The sequence below is a fragment of the Culex quinquefasciatus genome, chromosome 1 (assembly GCF_015732765.1).
Source record: "Culex quinquefasciatus strain JHB chromosome 1, VPISU_Cqui_1.0_pri_paternal, whole genome shotgun sequence".
NCBI classification, from domain to species: Eukaryota; Metazoa; Arthropoda; class Insecta; order Diptera; family Culicidae; genus Culex; species Culex quinquefasciatus.
The window spans coordinates 50,830,175-50,856,243 of record NC_051861.1 but is presented as its reverse complement, the minus strand read 5'-3'; the positions used below and the strand labels follow the sequence as shown (position 1 = coordinate 50,856,243).

Sequence of the window (26,069 nt, the reverse complement as noted above, 5' to 3'; positions counted from 1 at the left end):
ACTAGCCAAAAAATACAAAAATGATTTATATTTATTTCAATAAATAATAATTCCACTGCAAAAAGTAACATGCAACAAATGATTATCCCAGGCTTTGAAGTAAGTTTGTGTTTAGCTTGCTGGTGTACTGCAACAGCAACAATTGTACTGTACTGGTGACAGCAACAATTTAACAATAAGTTATCAAACTACATAACATATCTAATCATATTTTCTTTATGAAATGAAACGACTTATCTTTTCGCACATTTTTATTATACTTTAAATTAATGTTTATAAAAAGTAATGAATAAGTTATGATAATTTTCCAATTTTGATTGCATAATATACAGATACAAATTGAATAGTTTTGACATTACTTGCTACTTTAGTTCACCGAATACAGAAAAGCCAATGGGACGCTTAAGGTAAAACTGTCTATTCTAGTGATATTTCAATGAATATTTTAGTGTGATCCTAGAACGGCTTAATGTTTAAGAAAAGTGAACTCGTTTTACTTACTTTACGTTTACATTTCTATCAAATACCAGCTCTCATTCTTGGACGCTGCAGTGTGCGATTTGAAAGAGGAAAATGCAGATTGGTTTGGGTTTGGTTAAGAAAAAGCTTCAAAGCGATTGAATCGAATCGCTTTTCCCATAGATGGCGCCAAAAGTGTTTAAGAGAAACTATCATGTTATAATTGTGAATTTATCGAATGGGATTTTAAAGCTCATGCAAAATTATTTTCAGATTAGTAAATAAATAAAATATAATATTTTTGTAGTGAAAAGAATGTTTGATTGTAACACACCTGACTTTATAATAGCATTTATAAGATTAATCATAACGTACATTACTATAAAATGGAATAAGGTGTTACACTTATAAAAAGATTTTTATAAAACATGGTTTCTCGCACAAGTCTAACTTTGACAGTACATTTCACTTCGTTACATATTTGATAGACAATATGTTTTACTTTTGTTAAAAAAAAATCATATAATAAACAAACAAAAATAACATTCATAAAATCACAAGAAACGGCTAAAGTCCTTTTCTGTCCTGCAATGTATGGGAATTGTTTCGAAAGCATCCTCAAAAGATCTCCATATTCTGATGTTTTCTATTTGAACTGTACATTGCCTAACTAATCTAAACCTTTTCACGAGTCTGTTTTGGATTTTCTACAATTCATCTTATCAATCTCTCTGCTTTCTGTAGAATCAGCTGTATTTGAAGCAATTCATTATTTTTTCCTGAGTTTCCAGTTCAGTGCAATGGAACGAATGCGTGCGCTCAACACGCCAAAAAATGTGATGGATTTATGTAATTTTGGAGCTATCTTGTGCTGGAACTCACTTTAAGATTGTTTGATGTTTTTGACACTTGTTCATCGGACTAAAAATTATTGTTATTACTGCGATTTCTCCAGCGCAGCAAAATTTGGATGATGGTTGTAGAAAACTTATTCGCTGCAAAAGTTGAAACAATTAATTCTATCCACACGCTTCCTCGTCGATTTTTATTCGATCGAGATTCGCGTGAAGAGCAGTCCTCGTTTATGTAGCCAAGCTCTAAAAGAAGAGAAAATAAAATCAAATTCAGGATTCTAACCAATTTGTCAACAAATACATACCCGATTCCAGCTCCAAGCAGCAAGGATAATACATTTGTTAGCACAAGTGAATAGAGCACTTCTCGCGAGAACAAAGAATTTTTGCCCACACGTGCCATTCTCAGCGAGTAGCCCTGTTGGTTGCGACGAATGCTTTGTTTGGAGTTTTCGAACTTCCATTCCCTAAGAGAGAGAGAGAGAGAGATTTTTGAGTGTTAACTGAACTGTGACTTGGCATGTAAAAACGTTAAAACTTACTTTGCCTGCAGTTGCTCCGGCCGACTGCTCCATTCCCAAACCCAGTCATTATCCTTTTGAGCAGTGGCATCTCCTTCCTGAAAAGATGTGTTGATATTAGAAAAGTAAAACATTTTATTCGATAAAAGACAAAATATCATCATCAGTTTTTTTTTCGATGATGTTTACTTAACAATGATTCTTAAATTGATCAATCAGATAAGATATCTTATCTGACTTTTATGTATGGTTTCACAGTATGAGAAAAAGCTTAAAACACTCATTCCAGTGATAGTACGGGAGTACCAAGCGCAAAACGCTCAGACATAACAAGCTCCAATAGATGATCTCATCACTGCGGGTCAACGACTTTGCAGTGCTTAAATAAAACAAGGCAGAAATGGGTTAACCTCTTTTCCATTCCCAAAGTATTAGGAACATGCAGATTATTGCTTCCGACGCGATAACTTGGGCAGAGTCCACTGGAGAGTTCTGGATTGTTATTTTTATTTTGCAGATAGCTTTGTTTACTTAGTGAGACAGCAGCTCTGTTGATAGCTGGATGACCAACTGTTCTGTTGACGCGAGAGTGCAGAGGTTAATTTGTTCGAGGATTTTTTAATGCAGAATTCTTAATTTTGATTCACGTAGAGAGAAAACTTATTGATACAGAATCTCCTGAAACATTAAGGTGAAACGGAAAGGCAGCGCCATTTTTTGCATAATAGTGACTTTACACACTGAAACCAATGAAACCCTTGCTTAGTTGTGGATGACTGTATTTTTTAAACAGTACATGTTTGGTAAATGGGCTGAGAACATAGCCCTAATGTACGAATGTACCTAAGTGTAAAATCTCTCGACTCTAAACTTTAAACCAGTAGGATCCTGATCAAAAGTTGAGCCAAAAATGCTCTAAACTGATATAAGAAAACGTAGGGGAAAGTGGGACAAGTGTAACAAGCTAAGGAAATGCTTGTATAACCCATTAAAAACGTTAAAAATCTGTCGGATTTTTTATAATTATCTTATTCCATGTATTGACTGAGACTTTGATAGAACAAGTTTATGAAAAATTCTGTTTTTCAATGTAAAAAATTGATTTTATTTTTTTTTGATTTTCCGTACGTTCTACTCAACTAGTGGGGCAAGCCGAACAACCCGTTGGGACAAGAGGAACAATGCATGAAACAACATGTTAATTTGCTTACACTTGAACTGGTATCGCTTAGATACATCAGATTAGAATATATTTGAAACGTTTCTTTCATTTTTAGATTAAAAAATAATATTTTACTAAAAATTTGATCGCTTTTACGAAAAAAATATTACTTTGATGATAAATAGTAAATTTTCTTGATATCACTATATTATGCACGGACAATTTGTTTAACAATTGTTTATCAGTTTTTAAGTACTTTTATGTATTTATTTCATAATACAATATGTTGTTGCAGCAATTCGTACTTTTTCCCATACTACACAGAAAAAAATCAATTCTCGAAACCGTGAAGTCAGTTCACGATTATGAGAACCACGAAGGAATATATTCACATTTATGGTGCAAATGCACCATACTCATGAATATATTCCTTCGTGGATCTCACATTCGTGAACTTAATTCACGATTACGGGAATTGATTTTTTTCTGTGTAAAAATCCATATTGCACACTTGCCCCATCTGGACAAGATTTTTTAAAAGCTCTCTACAAAAATAACCAAAAGTTAAATCATACTTTATATTAGGTACAAGTCATTGGTAGAGACACTACTGATCTAGGAAAAATAGCATTTTGATCAAATGAGCCTTTAAACGAACCCTAAGCCTTATTTTGTACTTTCCAAATATTATAAGAAAACAAAGGTTTTGAAAAAAAAACTTCATTCAATCGTATGCCCAGTGGCGTTTACGTCATTTTGGCGGTTATGTGGTAGTAGAATCAGCTAATTGCATTGGTAGCAACAATTCCTCGTACTGTAAATAATCAAAATTGTAAAAAATTACGGCCGTACGAGCGGAGGGGGGGAGGTTTGTTCCGGTGCCCACACGCACCGCCACAAGCGCCAGCTCCTATTACGTCCAATCAAGTTCATATTTGGGATTTGGGCTCGGGATGTCCATCGGAACAAACCCCTGAACAAATTCGCCAAAACAGTCATTTTTGTTACATCCTAAAATGTATTTCAATATGGCGTACAATATGGCGCCGATGGACTATTGCGAATATTCATTTGATAATGAAACAGACAACCAAATGCTGAAATTTGACTCAATTGGAATCTCTGAACTCGAGTTTAATTTTGAAAAAAAGAAACTTAAAAAAGAGAAAAAATAATAATTCATGATCCGAAGTTTATATGGAGAGCATCGGATAGTCAAGTCTGGACTGTACCGTACTCACCCTGTTCAGATAGTTGATGTAGACTCCTTTGAGCTGCTCCTCGGTGGTGGCCAGTTCCGTATTGGGGCTGTTCGGAGGTGACTTTGGGCTACCGCGGGTTGACTCACGCCGCGAGCTGGTCAGCGACGCCACCCGGCTCGATTCCTTCGATTCTCGTTGAGCTTCCCGCAGCAGCCGGAGGTACTCTTCGACCGAGGTGAACGGCAAAGGCGTGGTCCGGTCCGGGCTCTTGGGGCATGTGTTGGTGTTGGACGACAGCTCGATCCATGATTCTGGGGAAAGGAAATGATGTTTTTTTGCTTAAGAGAATAGCGTTATTTGTTGCGTTCAAAAGTTGAGAATGGGTAGGAAAGATAATCCACTTTTGTGTGCATTCCACTGCGGTTAATCTCACTAGGTTGGCTTCGATTTTATGCATTGACAAATCTGAGCGAGCATCCAATTACAACCCCAGCACAGCTTGTTCGGTTTGTTTACATTTTGCGCTAGTCAAGGTTACGATCCCGGCAAACTATACGCCGGGCTATTATTAGCTCTCTAGTTGACAACGCAGCAGGTTGTTTGGTCTGGTCTGCCAGTCTGCCGAGATTATCAGCCGACGTTGAGCGAGAAGCCCACACGATCTCACGTATTCACCTCCCGTACGGTTACGCGATGGTACGGAATGCGCAAATCAAGTTAATTTGCATACCTGATGTACTTTGAGCAAACACGTACGCAAAGGCATTTCCTCGTACACAATCTCAGATCGTCTACTTGAGATCTGCATCACTGTTTATTTTTGAAACAAAGTATATCACGAAACCCATCAATTGGTTAAGTGACATTTTCATCCAGAATTCAAACTAGCTTGATTTAATTCTCGATCATTCCCAGCACTTGTGTCAACTACTCCGTAAAGCAACCAGAACAGACATAACAATATACCACGCCGTAATCATCAACATCGCACATCAACCGAGAGGAGCACATGAAGCCGGTCGTGGTTGACCGCGTGATAAGACCTGTAGAAGCGTGCAACTGGGACCGGAAAACCAAACAGCCTCAACACGATCAACGCACTCATCATTCCCGCGGGAATCTCAAATTGCATCAGATTGTAAAAAAGTTCAAAGAAAGTGAATTTCCCCACTGCTCATCGCATCGGGGTCATCGGGAAATGATAACCTTGGCTCGTGGCATCGACACCAGCGATCGATCTAGATCCCAATTTACAAAGAGGGGGTATTCAACTGGATTTTTTTTTCACTTGCGCATAACGATCTTGACGTAAAAAGTTGAACAAAGTGAAGATGGAATTCAATAGGAGGCAAAAAAGCTTGAGCAAAGTTTAGTTTTGTTTTAAATCGATGTATTCATTAAGCTCTTGTTTTCTAATCTTTTGAATAAAAGTATAACGAAATCCAAAATGAAACCTTCTATTTGTGAATTATAATTTTAAATCAATATTTTGATCCGATCGTTAAAAACTAGTTATTTCAGTAAAAAGAAAGGTTAGAATTTGTTATGTCAAGCATTTGTTGAAGATCACTAGAATCCAAAATTTTACATCATTGTGCTTATGGCACCAAATCTTGTTGGACACTGATTCTTAACAATACACGACGCTCTTCAAAACATCTCAGCCGGTGGAATTTACTACGAAACTATGAAATTTCCGTTATCACTAACGTCAGCAGCCTCTCATTGCGCCAAATTCTAATCAATGTTTACCATCTACATCAGAAATATCTCAACGAAATCGACGAAAACATTGCTGACGTTAGCAAAGATGTTGTTCTGAACAGGTCCAAAAAGGTCAAAACAAAGCGAAAGTTAAACAAAAAACTCCAATGTCTTCGACGTGTGAGTACTCAGAAGCCACATGAATAAATTGACTGAAATAGGGGAGTGTGGGGTAATTTGGACACCCTAAGGAAATTGCTCTGTTACGGGCTGTATGGATATTTTAAAGGAATGTGGATGACAACAGAGGATAATAGAGACCATATTTGATGGAAAAATGTCATTCATTTCGATAAATTTTGATGAAAAACCCATTTTTATCGCAAAGTTAAAAGGTGTCAAATTACCCCCACATTTTTGTGTGGGGTAATATGAACACCCCTATGGGGTAATTTGGACATGCCTTGTGGGGTAATTTGGACATGCCTTGTGGGGTAATATGGACATACCTTGTGGGGTAATATGAACACCTTTTGTGGGGTAATTTGGACACATGTTGAAGAATAAGTTCAACATTTGATTTTTGAGCATGTTTTTATCCTTCAACCTGGTTTTGTAATTGCTTTATGTTTTGAAGTGTTGCTCACAATATTTCATCAATGGTTTTAATAATGATTTTGTGATAGAACTTTAATTCAATAGGAAGATAATAAAAAGTTCAGTGTAGTATACATAATTTAATCATTAATACTGAAATGATTTAAACATTGATGCTGGATCAGGCACACTATACTTGTTTTTAGTGATTAAGGTATCATTTATGTTTATATAAATCAATCTTTATATAGAATTTATTAGCCTGAAAATATCATTTTTTTAATTTTTACATTCTGTAGCCCTTCAAATTTAAATATTATTGTAAACCAGCATATAAATTAGAAATGTCAAAGAAGTTAATTAAAAGCAATCAACATTAGAATCTTGTTGAACGCCAAATGTACAGTAATCAGATTTCCATCAATTCGAATATTGGAATAAATTTATCTAAATTAAAAAATAGGGGTTTTGTGAAAGTTCTCATTGCTCACATTCATTTTTGATTGTTTTGACATATTAAATCCCACTAAATTTATCTAAATCTCTTTAAAAACTCATCCAACCATGAAAGTTACTTTTTGTTGCCTGACAGGTAGACTTTCAGGTATGTCCAAATTACCCCACAAGCCATGTCCAAATTACCCCATTGCATATTCTATCATAAATTGCGATTTTTGATGATAAAAATGGATAAAATGCACAATTTTTATGCGTACATATCTCAGGCATCGTCCAAGCAACCCCCTTAAACAAAAAATGTCCACTTTTTTGCCATATAACCCCTGCAAAACCTTATTTCCTAACCTTCAAATATTAGAATTTAAGGCAGTGCCAACCGGCCTTTGGAAACTTTTACACATTATACCAAAACTACTTAGCCTATTCCAACTTTTTTGGTTTGTCCATACTCCTAGGCCATTACTAGTACTAGCCTTATCACTTAAATTGACGTTTTCACTTTATATCCGAAGAAAACGTGATTTTTAAAGGGGTGTCCAAATTACCCCCACTGTCCATATTACCCCAAACTCCCCTACCAATCTAGAACGCTAGAAGCCGGTCAAAACATGAGTGACGAAACAGTGATGGAGTAAAATTAGATGGCGTTACATTACCTCTTGAGTTGTTATATTACCTCAATTGAGTTTGAAAATATAGCATTGCATCTAAAAAGTATGGAAACATTGTTGAAAACAATCAATCAAACGTGCGACTTCAAAATGAGGTTAAATTACTAATTGAAGTATTCATCGCTCGTTCAATTTGACCCTCAAATTTAAAACATCTGGATTCTTAGCAAACTGTGAATCGAATCGATCATCCCATCCCAACAACGTCGCAAATTAGTGATGCAAAGATAAACGTTAACCCGAGCTAATAATAAGTAAAGAAAACGCAATATCCGATTTAAGCCTCCTCCCTAGGTCAATCCCGGTCGATGCCTATAGGGGTAAATGTAAACAAGTCGTTAGGGAAAGAAATTACTTTAGTGCGATGCACCTATATAATATAAGTTAGATTTTCAAACTCTGTCAGTCACAACGTACACACACACACACACTCAGTTACGTTGGGTGCAAGTAAAAATCGCAGAAGAGTAATCATGATGTCAGGGGAAACCACGGAAAATCAATAGATACTTCAAGCTTATTGACGTCAGTCGTGATGCTTTAACATTGATGTAATACATTTATGCAAACAGTGACTGAAATGTAGTTGTTGACAATGGATTTTGTGCAACTTTTGTTGTCGATTTGGTAGTGTCATTTTTGTATTATGTTCACACAGTTGTTGTTAACTATTTTATGATCAAATATTACCTCAATTAAGACTGAATTACTTTAACATACATATAACCATTTACATTTACAAAAGTTTTGGAATTTACATTAGTTTTGGAAATTTACATTAGTTCAAATCCATTAATTCTGATTGGCCAATGGGAATAAGAAGCTCGACTTTGAAAAGGGCCTATGTTCTATTTAAAAATGATTGAAGCGGAAAGGAAATTCTGATTTTAAAAAATTGTTTCACTGGTAGGGGACGCTTTCTCGTCGACGGCCAAGTGGAATAACGCTGGACTGGAATCGAACGAACGACGGGTAGTGTGTTCGGTGTTACAGCTGCTACCCGCTGCCGACTGATCCATCTTTTTGTGTTATAAACGTGCGGCTAAAGCAATAACGACAGAAAGAGAACCAAATAGAACTATTTTTAGTTCGGGTAGTTTTGAAGTCAACGTTTGGCAGAAATACATTGGATATATGATTTACATTAAATAGGAATTTACAGGAAGCCGAACACGGGTAGAAATTCATCAGATTTGAGTTTCCATGCTCAAGGTTTCCATTAGGTTCATGATTTACATTAGATTTAGATTTTAATGTAGAACTGTTCTTAGATAGTTTACTAACATTTTCCCTAAATATGGTGGAATATGATGAACTCTACTATAAATGCCAATCATTTGAAGATTTATCCAACCTCACACCTTAGAGGGCGTAACATTATATGGTAAAACAAGTCATCCAACAGTGTTTCTTGTTCGATGGAGTCGTATTTATATGCTACAACGTTGAAGTAGAGATTTTCAAACATTTGGGTAATTTTCGACCATTGCTTACAAAAACATAAAAAAAGAAGATTTTTCGAGAGGTCTTTTTTGGCTAAAAACGTACCTCAACTTTAGACAGCTGCCAAAATGGCAAGATTTGTTCTAGGAACGAGATTTTTTAGCTAAGTCATCTTAAGATGTTCCCTACACAACCCATTTAACAGAATTTAGTATCATTGAGAAGAACCTGAGAAATGATAAAATCTATAAAAAAAAAACCTTACTTAATCCACCCTTAGGTGGTTTGTGCCTTCCTCAAATTTAGAGGTAAAAGCTATCCAAAATAGATACAAAAGGCATGATAGATCTGGACGAGGTTTTCATCAAATTATCTGAGATCCGGCTTCTAAAAAGTTCATAAATAACACTTAAGTGCTTATAACTTTTGATATGATTGTCTGCAATCTATTGAACTCGTTGGAAAGGTCTTTTGATTACCTATTCAACGACAGGTCGCACGATAAATCTGGACAACGTTTTCATCAAGTTATCTGAGTTCCGGCTTCTAAAAAGTTCATAAATAACACTTAAGTGCTAATAACTTTTGATAGGGTCGTCAGATCTTGAAAATCTTGAACTCATTGAAAAGGTCTTTCGAATAACTTTCTAAAAATGTATAACATGACGGGGTTACTTACAAAAACCACCCTTGTTACAATCTTCCGGACTTTTGTTAAAATCGTTTTTAGCATAACTTTTGAAGTACTTAACTAAACTTTATAATTTTCAATAGCGACTTAAAGGACCACAAGACGGATCGAATGAGACAGTTAAAATCGGTTCAGCCAGTGCCGAGATAATCCAGTTCATTTTTTATCAACATCCCACCACACACAAAGACACTTGCTCAGAATTTGATTCTGAGTCGATAGGTATACATGAAGGTGGGTCCAGGAGGTCAAATTAAGAATTTCGTTTTTCGAGTGATTTTATAGCCTTTCCTCAGTAAGGTGAGGAAAGCAAAAAAATTGACCAATGTCAACCCCACTGACGGTAACTTTCTTTTCAAAATTAATTCAAAAGTGATTCAAACCCTGAAGGAAATTTCAAGTGTTTAAAACGAAAAAAATATTATTTACCCAGCAATGCCCCAAAATACAGGCCATGGGATATCAAGTTTCCGATAAACAAAGTTCTTCGAGCCCTTCACACACAAGAAATTCGCTTTTGAAACGTTACACGAACAAACAGAGCATATCGTTTTGGTTAACTCCGTTTTCCCTCCAGCAATCGCACTTCTTCTTGCTGCGCCCTCAAGGACGAACCTGTTTTAGTACAAGTATCTGAACGAAACATACACAAACAAACTTGCCTCCGTTAGCCTTAGTTTGATCCCACCACATTGCCGTAATCAACAGTTTATTACTCTCGAGATAAGTAACACAAAAGTTGTATAATTATGAAATCGTGGAGTTTGTACTTAAAGATAAATGGTTGATACATTCACTAATAATTATACTACAGTGACACCTATATACTTGAAAGCAAGTGCCTTTCTGCTTATAAATACGATCACAATGTGGAATTTATCCAACTGTGACGTGTCCCCCCAGTTTCGCATTCAAAATTATGTTGCAGAAGAGGCCATGCCCGTCCAAGCCTACACAGACACACACTCAGGCACGCACTTTTACCCAAAAATTTTGAGTTTGGCGAAGGCCAGCTTTCAAGGCAATCAACTAAACTTTTCATTTCTGCCTCGACCATCGTCCGTTGGGGCATGAAAAAATGCGACCGAAAAAGGCCGTACGAATATCAGCAGCAGCACACACATCGAAATGCGCCATGCCTCCCAATGATGCTGCTGCTGCTGGTATGTAGCATATTTTTCTATTGAAGTTTGTTTACTGAAGTCTGTTTGTAAACATTGAACGCGAACACACGCACACAATTGCGGCGTAAAGCAACTGTGAAAACGATACATACTACGGATGCAACTTGAAATTAGAAAATGTTTTATGATCTCCACTGAGCTCATGTTGTTGAAATCTTTAAAATTATGGGTTTAATCAAAAGTTTAAGAAAATATAATTGCAATATCTATTAAAACAAACGTTACCTCATCCACCGATGGGTGGTTGATGCCTTCCTCACAATAACATAGTTTTGTTTTTGGTTTAGTTTTTGATAAAATAAAAATGTTTTTTCCCAGAACTGGACATCGGCATACGAGAGGATAAAGAGCACGATTCGGTAGTAAAATGGTACTGTATGCGGACTGAGAGGATAAATCCCGAAATTACCGATAGTACTTTACTCATGGGTTCATCTTCAAAAAAAGTTCATCTATCAAAAATAAAAGTACCGGTACCAAGACTCGAACCCAAGATCTTCGGCATATTGAACCGTGCCTTTGCCGTATGGGCCACGATGGTTCGGTGACTAAGTGGCGGTCATTTGTCCATATAAGCCACTCAATAGGATGAACTGTTCCAATGGACGAATGAACACGCGAGAGGACTATACTCTCGCAAAATAGCACTTTCCTCACGTTTCTTTTCGTGAGGACTATCCCCTCGTTCTTTAACTTTGGATGCAGATGAGTAAAGTACTCTCGGCAATTTCGGGATTTATCCTCTCAGTCCGCATACAGTACCATTTTACTACCGAATCGTGCTCTTTATCCTCTCGTATGCCGATGTCCAGTTCTGGGTGTAGTGTTGAAAAAACAGATTCCATCGTCAAATGAAACGAGAATGGAGAATGATTCAACAACCAAGGCTCTGGAACTTTCTTAACTCGAAAGCACAATAATCACCGAGCTGACGTCATGTCTAGAATCGTGGCGATAGCGACATTTTATTTCTGGTTGGTAAACAACAATTTAAGACAGATTGCAAAATGTTATTTGTATTTTCAAAACGGATCCATTAGCAAATAGCGTAAATAATGGTAATTTGCTTATTACAAAAAATATCCAACAATGTCAGAAATTAAAAAAAAATCTTGCATAACACTTTTTCTACATTTATTTTAAGTAGACATCGGCCAATAACTTCGGAATTCGGCGTATCATTCTTAGTACGTTCAGTTAGAATATATCTGTAGACTCAAGAACAAAAACAAATGGCCAGAGTGCGACAGTCGGTAGACGCCCCCATTGGCAGTGATGGAGCTTCTCAAATAGCGGGCCCAATGTTTGAGCTAGTATTTATCTCACTTTCAAGTGCCAAGCCTGTTGAAACTGTTTAGCAACAGATTTGTTGTTTGTTTATATTTGCTGCTTTTTTGCGAGTGCGCTCCCTTTTGGCGCAAAGTAAAGTTTAGTGAAGCGCGAACGAAACAAAGAGCACTTCCTGAGCAGAGATAAGCTTCGTGAACGCTCGCAACTACGCCCATATAGCCAGGGTCATCTTCAACGTCTGCAGCCAGCAGATGTTCCCCGTGACGAGACGTCTATCAAACGTCTGCAGTAGATCACGTAGCACGGATTCTTTGGTTAGGGACCATCAATGATACACAGAAAAATAAATGATGGTAATATTCATGAGGAAATGGTGACAGATTTTGTGGCAAAAAAAAAATAATTAATTTTACCCCAGAAAATGATGAATTTTCATCAGTTTTGATGAATATTCATCAGGTTCACATTTTTACACATTTTTTTTATGTAGTACTACTCAAAAATAGAGTTAATATTCAACCTACCAAATTTAAACATTCCAAAATTCAACTTTTTTTTCTGTGTGCTCGAAAGTGCACCATTTTTTTAACTTTCACGTTTATTGAGGTTTAAATAAAAAATCAAATATTTGGGTGCTTTAAATGAACTTAATGTACACAGAAAAAAAAGTTGAATTGCGGAATGTTGAAAATTTGGTTGGTTGAATATTACCTCTTTTTTGAGTAATATTACATAAAAAATGTGTAAAAATGTTAATCTGATGAATATTCATCAAAAACTGATAATAATTCATCATTTTCTGGGGTAAAATTAATAATTTTTTTGACACAAAATCTTTCACCATTTCCTGATAAATATTACCATCATTTTTTCTGTTTACTTGCACCTCCATTTAGGTTATTTTGCATTACTTTTTAGGAGACGTATGGTCTCTTCTGTTTATTTAAACTCATTGGTAAGAATTATTGGTATGAACAAAATTTCAGATTTACACCAACCCAAGTCTTCTTCCGGTAGCTAGCTTTGTAACCAAATGCTCTTTATTAGAATGAATGAGCACGATTTGATCCCTCCCCTTTTTGCTAACCACAACGCATATATTGGGAGGGATGCCAAAAATAGAAACCCAACGCATTTTAGCTCGACATTCTGCGCCCCGTCACTCATTGTTCCCTCGTGGCAAATATTTTTGTTTTGCGGGATTTTATCACTTCCGTGGACGCCACGATTCTACAAGTCTGAGCCACGTCCCAACACAAACATATTTGACTCAGTCAGCCTTTGTAGTCTGTGTGGCTCAAATTTTATCATTGCCAACAACAACGACGACGACGACGACGGTTTGTTGGTCACGCAGACTGGGTCGCCCGCGTTTTGCAGTTTGTTGATGTTATTGTTACAGTGTGACACTTTTACTCGGTACACGGTTTTATTCACTTTCATGTGCGGATCTTACTTTGTTTACTATTGCTGTAGAGTGTGTTTTTGCGTATTTCCAACATCTTCTGATTCAATGGCATCTATGCAGTCGAATGTTTAATTTAATTTGTGTTATTTTGAAGAAATAGTTCGATTTACTACAACAACATGTACTCATCATTTGATGATTTTAATTTTATTAAAATATTGAGCTTTCATATTGAGCTTTCCCTGAAAAATATCTTACGGTGCCACTCACTGCCTGTCCATCACAGTATATTCTAACGCAAAAAAGTTGGAACGGTAAACTCAACTTGCTGGTTCTCGGGCATAACTCCGGAAATCGGAAGATGATCCTAGATGATCCTAAACTTTGCAAAACTCAATGTGATCAAATCTATAATTTTTGCGATCCAAAACATCGTTAAAAATTTTCCAGTGTTAAACTTGAATGCCACTAAAATAGTGTCCAAAAAAATGTTTATATATCCCGTTTTTCTCGGAAAACTTGTTTTGGCATGATAGCCTAATTTTTAATTATGGACGGTAAAAGTCGATACTATTTTTAAATAAATTATCTTGTAATAATTACACAGAAATCACACAACAGGGGGCACAAACTTTATACTTTTATACCGAAACAGCTAGAATTACTATTACTTTTATTTCGCATATTTAACCTTGTTTAACTTTTATCTTTTCAAAAACAAATCATCGCATGTGTGCTAGCTTGGGACACTTCGTTTATTGTTACAGTAGACGTTTCACAAGATAGTACACATGTGATAAAATATCGAAGGTTTTTTTCCCTAATATTTTTTTCTTTTATTTTCCCATTGTATAAGTTATAATTTAATAACAATAATTCAAATTTTAATTTAAACTCTTTTCTAATTTAAGGAATTTCTATTATTTTGTTTTATTCAACAATAATATAGTTCTGTAATAATTCTATGCCTTAAGTAGAATAAAAAAAACTCCTTATAATTTAAAACCGGCAATAATAAAGCAAGGAAACAATTGTGCATATAAATCGATTCAATTTCGTTTTCCAGCACTAATCTACTTCATTGAAAAACAAGTTTTGGCGTCATGGAGCCAGTTTCAAACTCGAAACATCGATGTGGCAAAATCGGCGCAAAAATACGACGCAATACCCGGAATGGAAATTGGCACGTAAGAATAAAAGAGGCTACTGTACGATACAAAAGCACGAAAACGGACATCGTTGTTTACGCGTTTCGTTGTGATTGTGCGCTAGCTAGAAACGCGTGCTCGCAACCAATGCCGCGAGATGATTCACAGGAAAGTTCGTACGTGGAAGCTACGGCTACTAACCTCCGAGTAGGTCCTCGCTGGTTCTGGGCGTTGCGGACATCTTGCTGTTCGTTCCGCTGGTGCTCGTGATGGACTTGAACATTGCACCACTTTCTTTGTCTGGAATGCGCGGTTGGATGTGCGGTTGGGTTCTCCCGTAGGAAGAAAAACAAGATCTACGTGCCACCGAAACAAGGAAAAATCAATTCTCCCGCTTCTCTATATTTGTAAACAAAGAGCTTGGCGGTATGCGTTTTCTCTTCACGGTGCCACACGATCGTTTCGAATGGATACACACTCTAGGTAATATAAACAAAACACCCACACAGGTGCAACGTGGCCAGACGCGCAATTCAGAATGGAAATGAACACACACACACTTTTGTATCGAACGGAACTGTTTATATGATAATCTGGTTCCCTTTCAGCTGCTTCGGAAGGTACGTGTACCTGGATTTTTTCTACGATAACAATATTTTTTTTCTTTTGCGCTTAAAGCAACCCACTACCTGAGGTAGGGTCAACACTTAACAACTAGATTGAGTCAACTTTTTGCACGACCAAATTGCAACTGACTGTTTTTTCGACTTCTTTGTTTACACTAGCTCTCTTTCCAGCTGGACGACAACGACGTATATGGAAAGGTGCAATAAAATGGCGTTCGCTTTCAATATGGTTCCACGGACAAAGTTGACCAACTGTTCAGCTATTTAGTTTTCCAAAATGCAACAGAATACTGACTTTGTTCACTTGAAACACTTTCTGGAGTACGACCCGCGCGTCCTTACTGTCCAAGTGACGATTCGTTATTGCCTGGGTTTTGCTTTCAGCCACAGCTGGCTTTGCAATTTGCTGCGCATTAATACACTACACGTAGCAGAATGGAGTAAACAGCCAGCCTACTATGTTCACATACGGCGAAGAGTGTTTGTGTCGCACAGCTATCTGGCTTTCTTTGATGGGGATGAACAACGATTGTAAAAACAACAACAAAACCACGAAACTCTTTTGCTGGACGTCGTCATGCACACTCTCGCCCGAAATGTACACCAGCTTCGCGCACCCCACCAATACCAACAAAAGGGAACGGGGGCTTCGGCAACTCCTGTTTTCAGCTTGTTGTTGTTTACAAATTGGAGCAGAGAGAGTGAGCGAAAAACACGACTGCTCTGTTTGCCGTTCGGCGTTGTTTTGATGCATCGAATGTTGTCGGGCTGCGACGATGTACGCAAACACACAAAAACTCTCATTATAGAGGATTCTAATGTTTGAGAATAGCACATTTGATTTCATATCAATCCAAATGACTAATAATTTCATTGTTTGTTATAAAAAATCTACAATTAATTTTAAATTTTAATTTTAATAATTCGGGTAACTCTTCTTAAACGTGTACGATAGTTCCCTTAGTAACCGCCATGGCGCTGATGGTAGCTAAGGGATATCGTGAGGCCTGTCGGAAAGCGAAAATATTCTCCCCATATTCGGTGTCCCTATCTGTCGGATTTTTCTAGGAATCGAAGTGATTGGCAGTTTGCCTACTTGAAGGCGTTAAATGAAAAAATTAAATTAACGAGGGGTGAACGAATGGTCTGCATCAAATTTTCTCATGTATGCAAAAGCTTTGTCATATTTTCTTTTATCTATCCTGCCTCCTCATGACGGTGCCAAGAATAGAGTTAAGAAGCTTAGATAAATTGATCAAAAATTAATATTCTGAATTTAACAAAAATGTCTTTAATTTGTTTTGCCCGGGCGTCTTTTGCTTTTGATTTAGTAAATCAGTGAAAAAATAGAGTCAAGGTACAATTTATTCTTGAGAAGTTGTGATCTCAGTGTTTTTGACTGACAAATCTTAAAAATTGTCTTAAAAATACAAAATTGCAACAGAAACATTATCTCGCTATTAAGAATTCTGCAACAAATAAACATTGTAAGAATCAATGCTCTGAGGATCAAGGTTTGAGTATTTTTTCTTAAACAGGCTGGCAGAAATAATTATGACATTTAACTTTAAAACAACATTTTGCCATTTGTTGCTTCTAGAGCATCCAAAATTCCCTGGAAACGGGAAATTTTCAACAAATTTCTCGGGAAGTCCCGGAAAATTTTGAATTCAACGAAAATTATTGTGATCCAATCTAAATATTTCTGCTTTAATAATTTTCACAATTGAACTCACAATTGAATAGAACAGCAACTTTAATGGTCAAAATGAGTGTGAGGACCAATTAATAGCTTCACAGAAAAAAATGATGGTAATATTCGTCAAGAAATGGTGACAGATTTTGTGGCAAAATAAATGATAAATTTTACCCCAGAAAATGATGAATTTTCATCAGTTTTTGATGAATATTTATCAGGTTTACATTTTTACACATTTTTTATGTAATATTACACAAATAAAGAGGTAATAATTATATGTGAATAAATAGATAATCATTGAGTTTGCCTTAAAAATCCAATTTCTAGCGCTTTTTACCTTGACTATTTAATGAAATCACAACCTAAAGTTATCAAATATTTGAAGCGAATTTTAAAATACAGTATGTAAAAAAAGTATTTACACCCCTTGGGCACTATGCACATATTGTGATGAAACATCTAAACAATTTAATGTTGACAGGAACCTAGTACTACATTTTGTTCAGAAACTCATGCCAAACATTTTGCTACAAATAGCTCATGAAAATATGATTTCTATAAAAAGTTACATAACAAATACTATTACGAAAATAAAAAAGGTGCAAAATAAGTTTGTACACCTTTCGAAAAATTAACATAAATAATGTTATTTGTTGACAAATCACCGTAAATCCAGTCTCCCAACTCCAAATAGGCATCCTTGACTGATTAAAAAATCATTTGGATTGAATATCAAGTTTACTAACTACTAAGTATAAAAGTTTATATAACTCTGGAAATTCTATATAAAACTTATCCAAACTTAATTTTGCAAACATTTAATTCAACTAATTGTCAATATATTACCATAGAATTGCTAAATAAACATTTTGGAGTGGGTATAACACCGTTTTGGGGGTATTTGTATCGATAGAATAGATTTTCGTTGGAATTTCGTACCAACCCGGAATTACATCTTCGGAAAATCCGCCGGCATCTGAACCGGTCCACAATTCACGAGTCAACCTATATGGCATCGGAAAGGGCATAAAATTTCCGATCTTTTGATACCCAAACATCTAGGTTTTCTTTAAAACCTACGTACATAATTTCCGGGTTGGTACGAAATTCCAACGAAAAATCTATTCTATCGATACAAATACCCCCAAAACGGTGTTATACCCACTCCAAAATGTTTATTTAGCAATTCTATGGTAATATATTGAAATTTAGTTGAAATAAAAGTTTGGTTGCATTCTTTGGGTAAATTTCATTTGATACGAAGTTGTTTTTTAATGACTTTTCATTGTACCATTTATGGTATGATTTCAGTTATATGGTTACTTGGACTAATAAATTAAATAGATTAAAATAATTTCATGGTATAAAAGTGGTTGAAATTAAACGATATTTATTCATGTTTAACCCTTTTAAGCCCATGGCAGCTCAAGTGCTTCATAAATTTATAACCTCAAACTGTGATTTCTCGAATACTTTTCAACAAATTCTTCTCGCACAACCCTTTTTAAAAATTTAATTATATCAATTCAATTTTCATCCGATATGGTCAAGGTAAACAAGAATTTTAAACAAATATTAATTTTGATCTTGGCTGGAAGAGGTAAATATCTTATTTTCAAATGATATAACAAAAATTTCGTTAATATTGGGTGTTAAAAATAAAAAAGGTAATATTAATTCCATTAAAGCGTAATTTTTGTTGCACAACATAAAAGCAAACGATACTCCTAGTTGTGAATGTTTCAGTAATAAAAACTATCTGAATTAAACCTTAACAGACAAGCTGATTAGTTCAATATATTTTTAATAAAATGAAATTAGGTTCTCTAATTATTATTTTATGTATAATTTCAAAATATTGGTGCCAAAAAGGTAGGCAAATGTATACTTCCACTTGTATTTCGGGAATTCCCGGGAAATTTACAAATTTCCCGGAAAAAAGGAAACATTTTTTTCCGGGAATTTCCGGGAAATAATTTCCCGGGACGGAAAATGGACGCTCTAGTTGCTTTGCGTGAAAACCTGTGAAATTTTTTTTGAAGACGCTTTGTTTGAGCTGTCATTTAACGTCAAAGTGCGAGCATGGCAACATTAGAGGCACGATGTAGTTAGAAGCTGTTCCCCTAGTTATGTTTTAGCAAATGTTTTAACGCATATTATTTATGTTTTTATGACAATCTTTTATATATTTTCTTGTTTGTATCAACGTTGGAAATGTAACGGTCTCAAGAACAAAAAAAAACTGATTTCAATTAACTATAAAATGCACATACGAAGAGAGTGAGACTTGTTTTTAAAGTGAATATTTTGAAATAAAATGATAAATAAAAATGAGCAAATATATTTTATTTACGTTTGTAATGAAATCCTTTTTGCCTTCTTAAATGCGGTAACGCTATAATCCTGCTTTAAAAATGAACTTTTAAATAAAAGCTCGAAAACTCACCTTGATGTATACATATCGACTCAGAATCGAAAACTGAACAAATGTCTGTGTATATGTATGTGTGTATGTGTGTATGTACGTGGGTATGTATGTGTTCATGTATGTTTGAATGTACGTGTGTTTGTATGTGACCAATTATGTCACTTTGTTTTCTCAGCACTGGCTGGACCGATTTTGACCAAACCAGTTGCATTCGACTTGATTTAGGGTTCCACACGGTGGTATTGAATTGTTTGAAGTTTCGATAACTAGTTCAAAAGTTATGTATAAAAATGTGATTTCGCATATTTTCGGAAGTTGAATAAATGGCAGGAAATCGCACCAAATATCATCATGTTATAAATCGTTTGATAGGTAATAAGAAGACTTTTACAACGAGTCCAAATCATTGAAGCTCTGGCAACCCTGTCTCGAGTTATAACCACTTAAGTGAAGCCGGATCTCACTTAAGTGTTTTTTAACTATGTCTGAATCCATCATCCAACCCATTGTTAGTAAGGTAATTGAAACCTTTTTCCAACGAGTCCAAAACATTGACGATCTTGCAACTCTGTCCCGAGTTATTATCACTTAAGTTCTATTTAAGTTATTTTTTTACTAAGGATCTAAAAAAATCTGAAATTACTGATTCAATACGAAGCATTTTTTTTCATATTGTAGCATATTTAACTCTTAATATTGTTATTTTTTCATTATCTATCACAGCTTCAAACAAATATCAAATAAATAACTAGTCAATTCTTATGAATCTAAAGCGCTAAGTTTAGAGAAAAATAATAATTTTCTTTTCACGACACAAAAATTACGTCACGGGACTTAATGAGAAGTAATTCAGATGTTTGACGCACATGTCTTCATGTTAAAAGTATACAAATTAATGATTTTTTCTCCGAACTGTTCATAAAAGTTTGGCTAATATTTGCAAGCAATGAGCCAAATGTTGATTTACAGATTTACGGCTTATCCAATTGCAACAAACTTTTAAACAGAATTATTTGCTAAGTTTAAGAGGTGTTATTTGATGAGATGCATAAGTTTCTTGTGTAGTGTGGCGTCATTTTTACTTTGATCATTTTCCATTATTCATTTCTGTGAAAGTTTTGATTTACGGGTTTCAGTCATTAAATTCTAAGGATCAAACTCTTTCGAAATTCCTCGGATTAAAAATTTGTCAAAACAGCATATCAAAAAATAGGAAATCCGGCGTAAACAACAGAAAAGCCCAAAAAACGACGATGTGATGATGGTTTTCACCTTTTTAGTACCACGGGCAGCGTCATGTGTTTTTGTGTCGTTTTGTCCCACCATCAGGGAGTATAGGAAGAAGGAACCGAGAGTTCGAGAGATCGTTATAAATTTTAGCTTATCCGAGGCTCTTCACTCGGTGCGAGATAAAAATGTGTTACTGCTTCTGCGCCCGACTAACTGCTGCGCCTTTGGGGAACGGAACGGAACAACGGCGGCGGTAAGCAGCAAAGAACCGGCGGCCAAAGGCGTTGACTCTTCCTCTCCCATCCCCCTGAAGAGGTCCCGAAGTTGTGATGTGTTGAGTTGATGTCCCGCGACAACAGCCCATTTAGAAGCTCTCGATTTAGCTAAACGATTACTAATAAAACCTATAACATTTACGATTATTTTATTCAAATTGTCTGCCCGTCAAACAGTGTCACACACACACACACACACACAGATCGGGTCCGGTATTGGCCACGGCACCGTGGCGGCGACAGCATGGCCATTGACCACGAAGGAGAGGCTGCTGGCTGGACGACAACAAACTTCGTTCGTGGCATGACCTGCGGGATGCCGTTTTGTGTTTGGTGTAAGATGACGTGAGAAACAAATTTTCTGGCATTTCGAGCGACAGTCCCGACAGCGATGAGCGTATGATTCTCGTAAATTTGTGAACATGAATCGGTTGAATAATGATAGGCTGATGATGGTAAGCGACTATGGTAGCAAGATGCATTCGGGAACCTTCTAGAAAAGTTATTCACTAGAAAAGATTAATTGTAAGGAACGATAGTTGGAATTCGTATTTTTTGCCTTCCTCACTGAGGTAAGGCTATAATCCTGCTCTAAAAATGAACTTCGTATAAAAACGTCGTAGACCCACCTTCATGTATACATATCGACTCATAATCGAAAACTGAACAAATGTCTGTGTGTATGTGTGTGTGTATGTGTGTGTGTATGTGTGTGTGTATGTGTGTGTGTATGTATGTATGTGACCAACAAACTAGCTCATGTTTCTCGGCACTGGCTGAACCGATTTGACCCGAACTTGTTGCATTCGACTTGGCTTAGGGTCCCATAGATCGAGTTTTATACAGATTGAAGTTTCGATAAGTAGTTCAAAAGTTATGTATAAAAATGTGTTTTCACATATATTTGGATCTCACTTAACTGTATGTAAACTATGTCCGGGTCCATCATCCGACCCATCGTTGGTTATGTTATCAAAAGACCTTTCTAATGAGTCCAAAACATTGAAGATCTGGCAACCCTGTCTCGAGATATGGCCTCTTAAGTGATATTTATGTACTTTTTTGAAGCCGGATCTCACTTAAATGTATGTAAACTATGTCCGGGTCCATCATCCGACCCATCGTTGGTTACATTATCAAAAGACCTTTCCAACGAGTCCAAAACATTGAAGATCTGGCAACCCTGTCTCGAGATATGGCCTCTTAAGTGATATTGATGTACTTTTTTGAAGCCGGATCTCACTTAAATGTATGTAAACTATGTCCGGCTCCACTATACGACCACACGTTGGTTAGGTTATCAAAAGACCTTTCCAACGAGTCTAAAACATTGAAGATCTGGCAACCCTGTCTCGAGATATGGCCCCTTAAGTGATATTGATGTACTTTTTTTAAGCCGGATCTCACTTCAATGTATGTAAACTATGCAACCCTGTCTCGAGACATGGCCACGATATCACGATGTACTTTTTGGAAGCCGGATATAAAAAATAGATGAAACTTGTGTACAGCCATTGTTGTGAGGAAGGCTCCAACCACATAGGTGGATTAAGTTAGTTTTTTTGTATAATTTTAGGTTAAAACAACCAAACCATCCACATTAACGACCCCCAGTTCATGTGTGATCTGTTTTGCAAGTTTCTGCTCGAACCAAAACCTCTTTCTACTCCAAGGAACCTTCTACCCCAAGGTTTGACCTGACATGACACGTGGTTTGAAAAAGTGAAGCACTTTGGAAGCACTTCTTCTTGGCGAAAACCTACGCAAGCGAGATCGCTTATGTCAAAATATTCACGCCACGTGGTTTAAAACGTAAACAAAGCCAGCTGATGATGCAAATTCATGGGCACTTTTTGAAATGGTCGTATGAATTTCTATTAAAAATTCAATTTCTAACACTTAATGTCAAAACAACTGTTACTAGCACCATACCAGTGCTAAAAGTTTTAATTAATTATTGCATAAGTCATTTTGAGAAATCATGCGTAATCGCGCGATGCTACTTCGACAACTTGAATGTAGATGGCGCAAGTGATAGTTTGCTTCAGAAATTTGAAGAAAATTTGTTCCTGGTGTCATGTCCGTTCGTCCGTGGATTAAGGTTTGTTTGACAATTAGTTTCTAATCATAAATACTTAGACATTTAAAAAAAACTCGATTTTATCCCACCTGGGGTGAGATAGACCCTTTCTCACTAAAGAATATAACAATGGTAGAACTTTTTATCAATTCATAACATAGACTTTGTTTATTTATAACGTCAGCACAAAAGAAAGTCTTATGATGAAAGCAATGTATTATAAATGATATGATTTCCAAAAGAAATAAAAAACGCAATTTTCACCAAAAGAATATTTTCAATCGTACACTATGTTTGTACGTTTGTAATCAAACAAGCGTTTATGACAAACGCGATCATAGCAAGCTTCCATGCGCCAGTGACAACACACACTGCGGTTTTGATTTTTTTGCTTCGTTACGAGCCCTTTTGTGTGTTGGTATTTTGGTTCATCGTTCCAGCGCACCAAGCCAAGCAAAACCGAGGTACAAGTGAACCGCGTGTGCCGCACGGTGCAGGAAAGCTAGCCATTCAGCTTCTACGAAAGTGACAGAGTCAGAGATAGCTATTTTTAACAACCGCACCACTACACATTCAATCGCGATTACCTTAGGTAGAAAGCCATTGGCGTCGCCAGCATTGAAAACGATATAGAGCTATCTAAGCCCGATCTCACACACACTAGCACACCATTTGTTTTGCTGGCTGGTACAAAATTTAACCTCACTTTTTTTCGTGTACGTACACGCAATACATGCGCACGTAGATAACTCTATAGACGATGAAAAGCTTAGAAAGCTCCTATTGGAATCCAATGAACTCTGTTAAATAAACTTACGAAATCACGAAAAAATGAAGTCTACATTTAGGCGATTTTAGGAGCGCACGTGAAACAAATTGATTGTAGCCGGATGAAGGTCCTATGTCACAAAAGTTTTTGCATAAACATTGGACAGTTATGCAAAAACGGACAGGGCAAAAGAAACCGAAAAGCTACGATATCTTACATGTTGTAGGAAACATCGGTTGACAAGCTACTACAAAACGAGTATAAGTCGAGCAACAAAATATATGCGCCAGCATTCTCGCGCCAGTATTCGAAGCTCAACTTGACAACTTGTCGACTTGGCGACGGAGCGTCGAAAATCGATGCAGTGTGATTTTTTGACGATTTTTCCGATTAAAATTCATGCTGAATCGACATATTTACGAAGATGGAAATGACGTCCAGCCTTAAAGTAAAACCTATACCTTTCTTTAGTAAGAAAGGCAAAAACACAGCTAAATACAATTTTAGATCTAATAATAACTTGATTTAATCGGTACCAAAGAGCTCGCATCTTAAATATAATTCTAAGATTATTAAGAATGTCTTTCCCAACATATCGATTAACAGGTTTATTAAACATGATTGTTTGGAATCAAAAGAAATCGGATTTCGTTTTATTAGTGTGGTTGCCATTTGCCATTTATTTTCGTGGCGCCAAGTTTCTCATTTGAAAGAATCAACCTGCTGTATAAACCGATAAACCCAAAGTACAGTCATCCCTCATATTTGTAACAGTTTACAAAAGGCTAATGTTCAACAAATCATAGAAAATTGATAATTGAACATAATGATTTGCTTTTACCTTCATGTGAAAGCTTTTCATGTGATCTTTCCATTGATGTATAGATCGGCTGTACATTTTTTCGTGTTATATCAAGTTTTCAAAGAAAAACATTGACCCTTGAAATCCACATATTCGGACCACTGTTTTCTTATGATGTAAACAAACTTTGTTTTTTCTCCAGGAGTGCATATTTTTAACAAAATAATGACTTCGCACTTTGAAACCAATAAAACTCATGCTTAGTAATGTTTTATAAATGGTCTGATAACTTTTTTTGTGAAAATGTCAGTTGAATTCAGTTGTTCCACAATTGTGGGAGACACAATAACATCCCACAATCATGGAAAAGGTAATTTGGAGGCAGTGTTTTGCTGCTCTGGATAAAATAGTCTTGAAATGCAGTTTTTGTGAAAAAGCATGAGAATGGCCAAATAAAGGCCCCAAAAATAGCAGGGTCGGCAGAAAAGTTGCATTTTGCTTTCTATTGACAAATTACCACATAAGTGTTCCGAATTTGTGAGTGTTCCGAATATGTGGGATGACTGTATAACGAAAATTTAATTAAATGACTAAAACGCCACAAAAGCGAGCGAATTTTTCGGATTTCTTCTGTATACAGGTCAGAACTCCCATAGCCACAATTTATCTTACAAAGCTGCATTCTCATTTGAACATCGATACTCATTCCAGAGTTCATAAATAAACACCCAAGGCAGGGCCAAAAATGCTCCCCGTACAAAATATGAACCAAAACACGTTAAACCCGAGGTGAGTGCGAAAACACAAAACGCCAAAACACTTTTGGGTCATTCGAGCGCTTTCTATCAGGGCATATTTCCCAATCTCGTTGGAGAACTTGTTACCTCTCGAGAGACGAAAGGCCACTCTCATCTTATCCCATCGCGTTCGCGTTCCCACTGCAACCGTGTTCTCCAAAATGTTCTCCCCTCCCTACCCTGGCAGACTCCACCGCATCCCGAAATCTGAGTCTATCACGGGTGGATTGAATGAGTCTCGGCGGCTCAGCTCAACTTTGGGTGCACACAGCCCAGACTTTTGCCCGATAGCAAGTCAAGCCAAGTCAGGTCCAGTCAAGTTTTGCGGGTTCATCTGCTGTGAAGAAAGCGAAGTCACTTGCACATGTATTGTTGTTTGTGAAACACGGCCCAAACATAACACCAACCCGACACGGTGGGTTAAGGAAATTTTAAAAATAATTCATTTATTATAATTTTACTTTTTTATTCCATCGGTAGCATATCGTCAGCTGTGTGCTATCTTGTGACATAGACCATTTTGGTCGAAAATGAGTTAATGATAAAGATGCTTTAACCCGATTTTGGAAA

General features: G+C 36.4%; 1 protein-coding gene across 3 annotated transcripts; it reads right to left on the bottom strand.

Annotated features, from left to right (window-relative positions):
- Window positions 1-238: 238 nt before the first annotated feature.
- On the bottom strand, window positions 239-16,174 carry LOC6035367 (BCL2/adenovirus E1B 19 kDa protein-interacting protein 3). 3 transcript variants are annotated; one of them, XR_005277630.1, is made up of 6 exons: window positions 14,995-16,174; window positions 4,238-4,536; window positions 1,856-1,932; window positions 1,619-1,780; window positions 1,417-1,556; window positions 239-1,378 (listed from the first exon to the last, which is right to left on the bottom strand). XR_005277630.1 is itself a non-coding variant. In XM_038256664.1 (5 exons), the coding sequence occupies exons 1-5, from the start codon at window positions 15,074-15,076 to the stop codon at window positions 1,505-1,507; spliced, it is 672 nt and encodes a 223-aa protein (XP_038112592.1). In that variant the 5' UTR covers window positions 15,077-16,174; the 3' UTR covers window positions 239-1,504. The 3 variants fall into 3 exon arrangements, 2 of the variants coding, with proteins under 2 accessions (XP_038112592.1, XP_038112598.1); XM_038256664.1 differs by having other exon boundaries at window positions 239-1,556; XM_038256670.1 differs by having other exon boundaries at window positions 239-1,556; window positions 4,238-4,509; window positions 14,995-16,172.
- Between the last annotated feature and the right edge of the window lie 9,895 nt (window positions 16,175-26,069).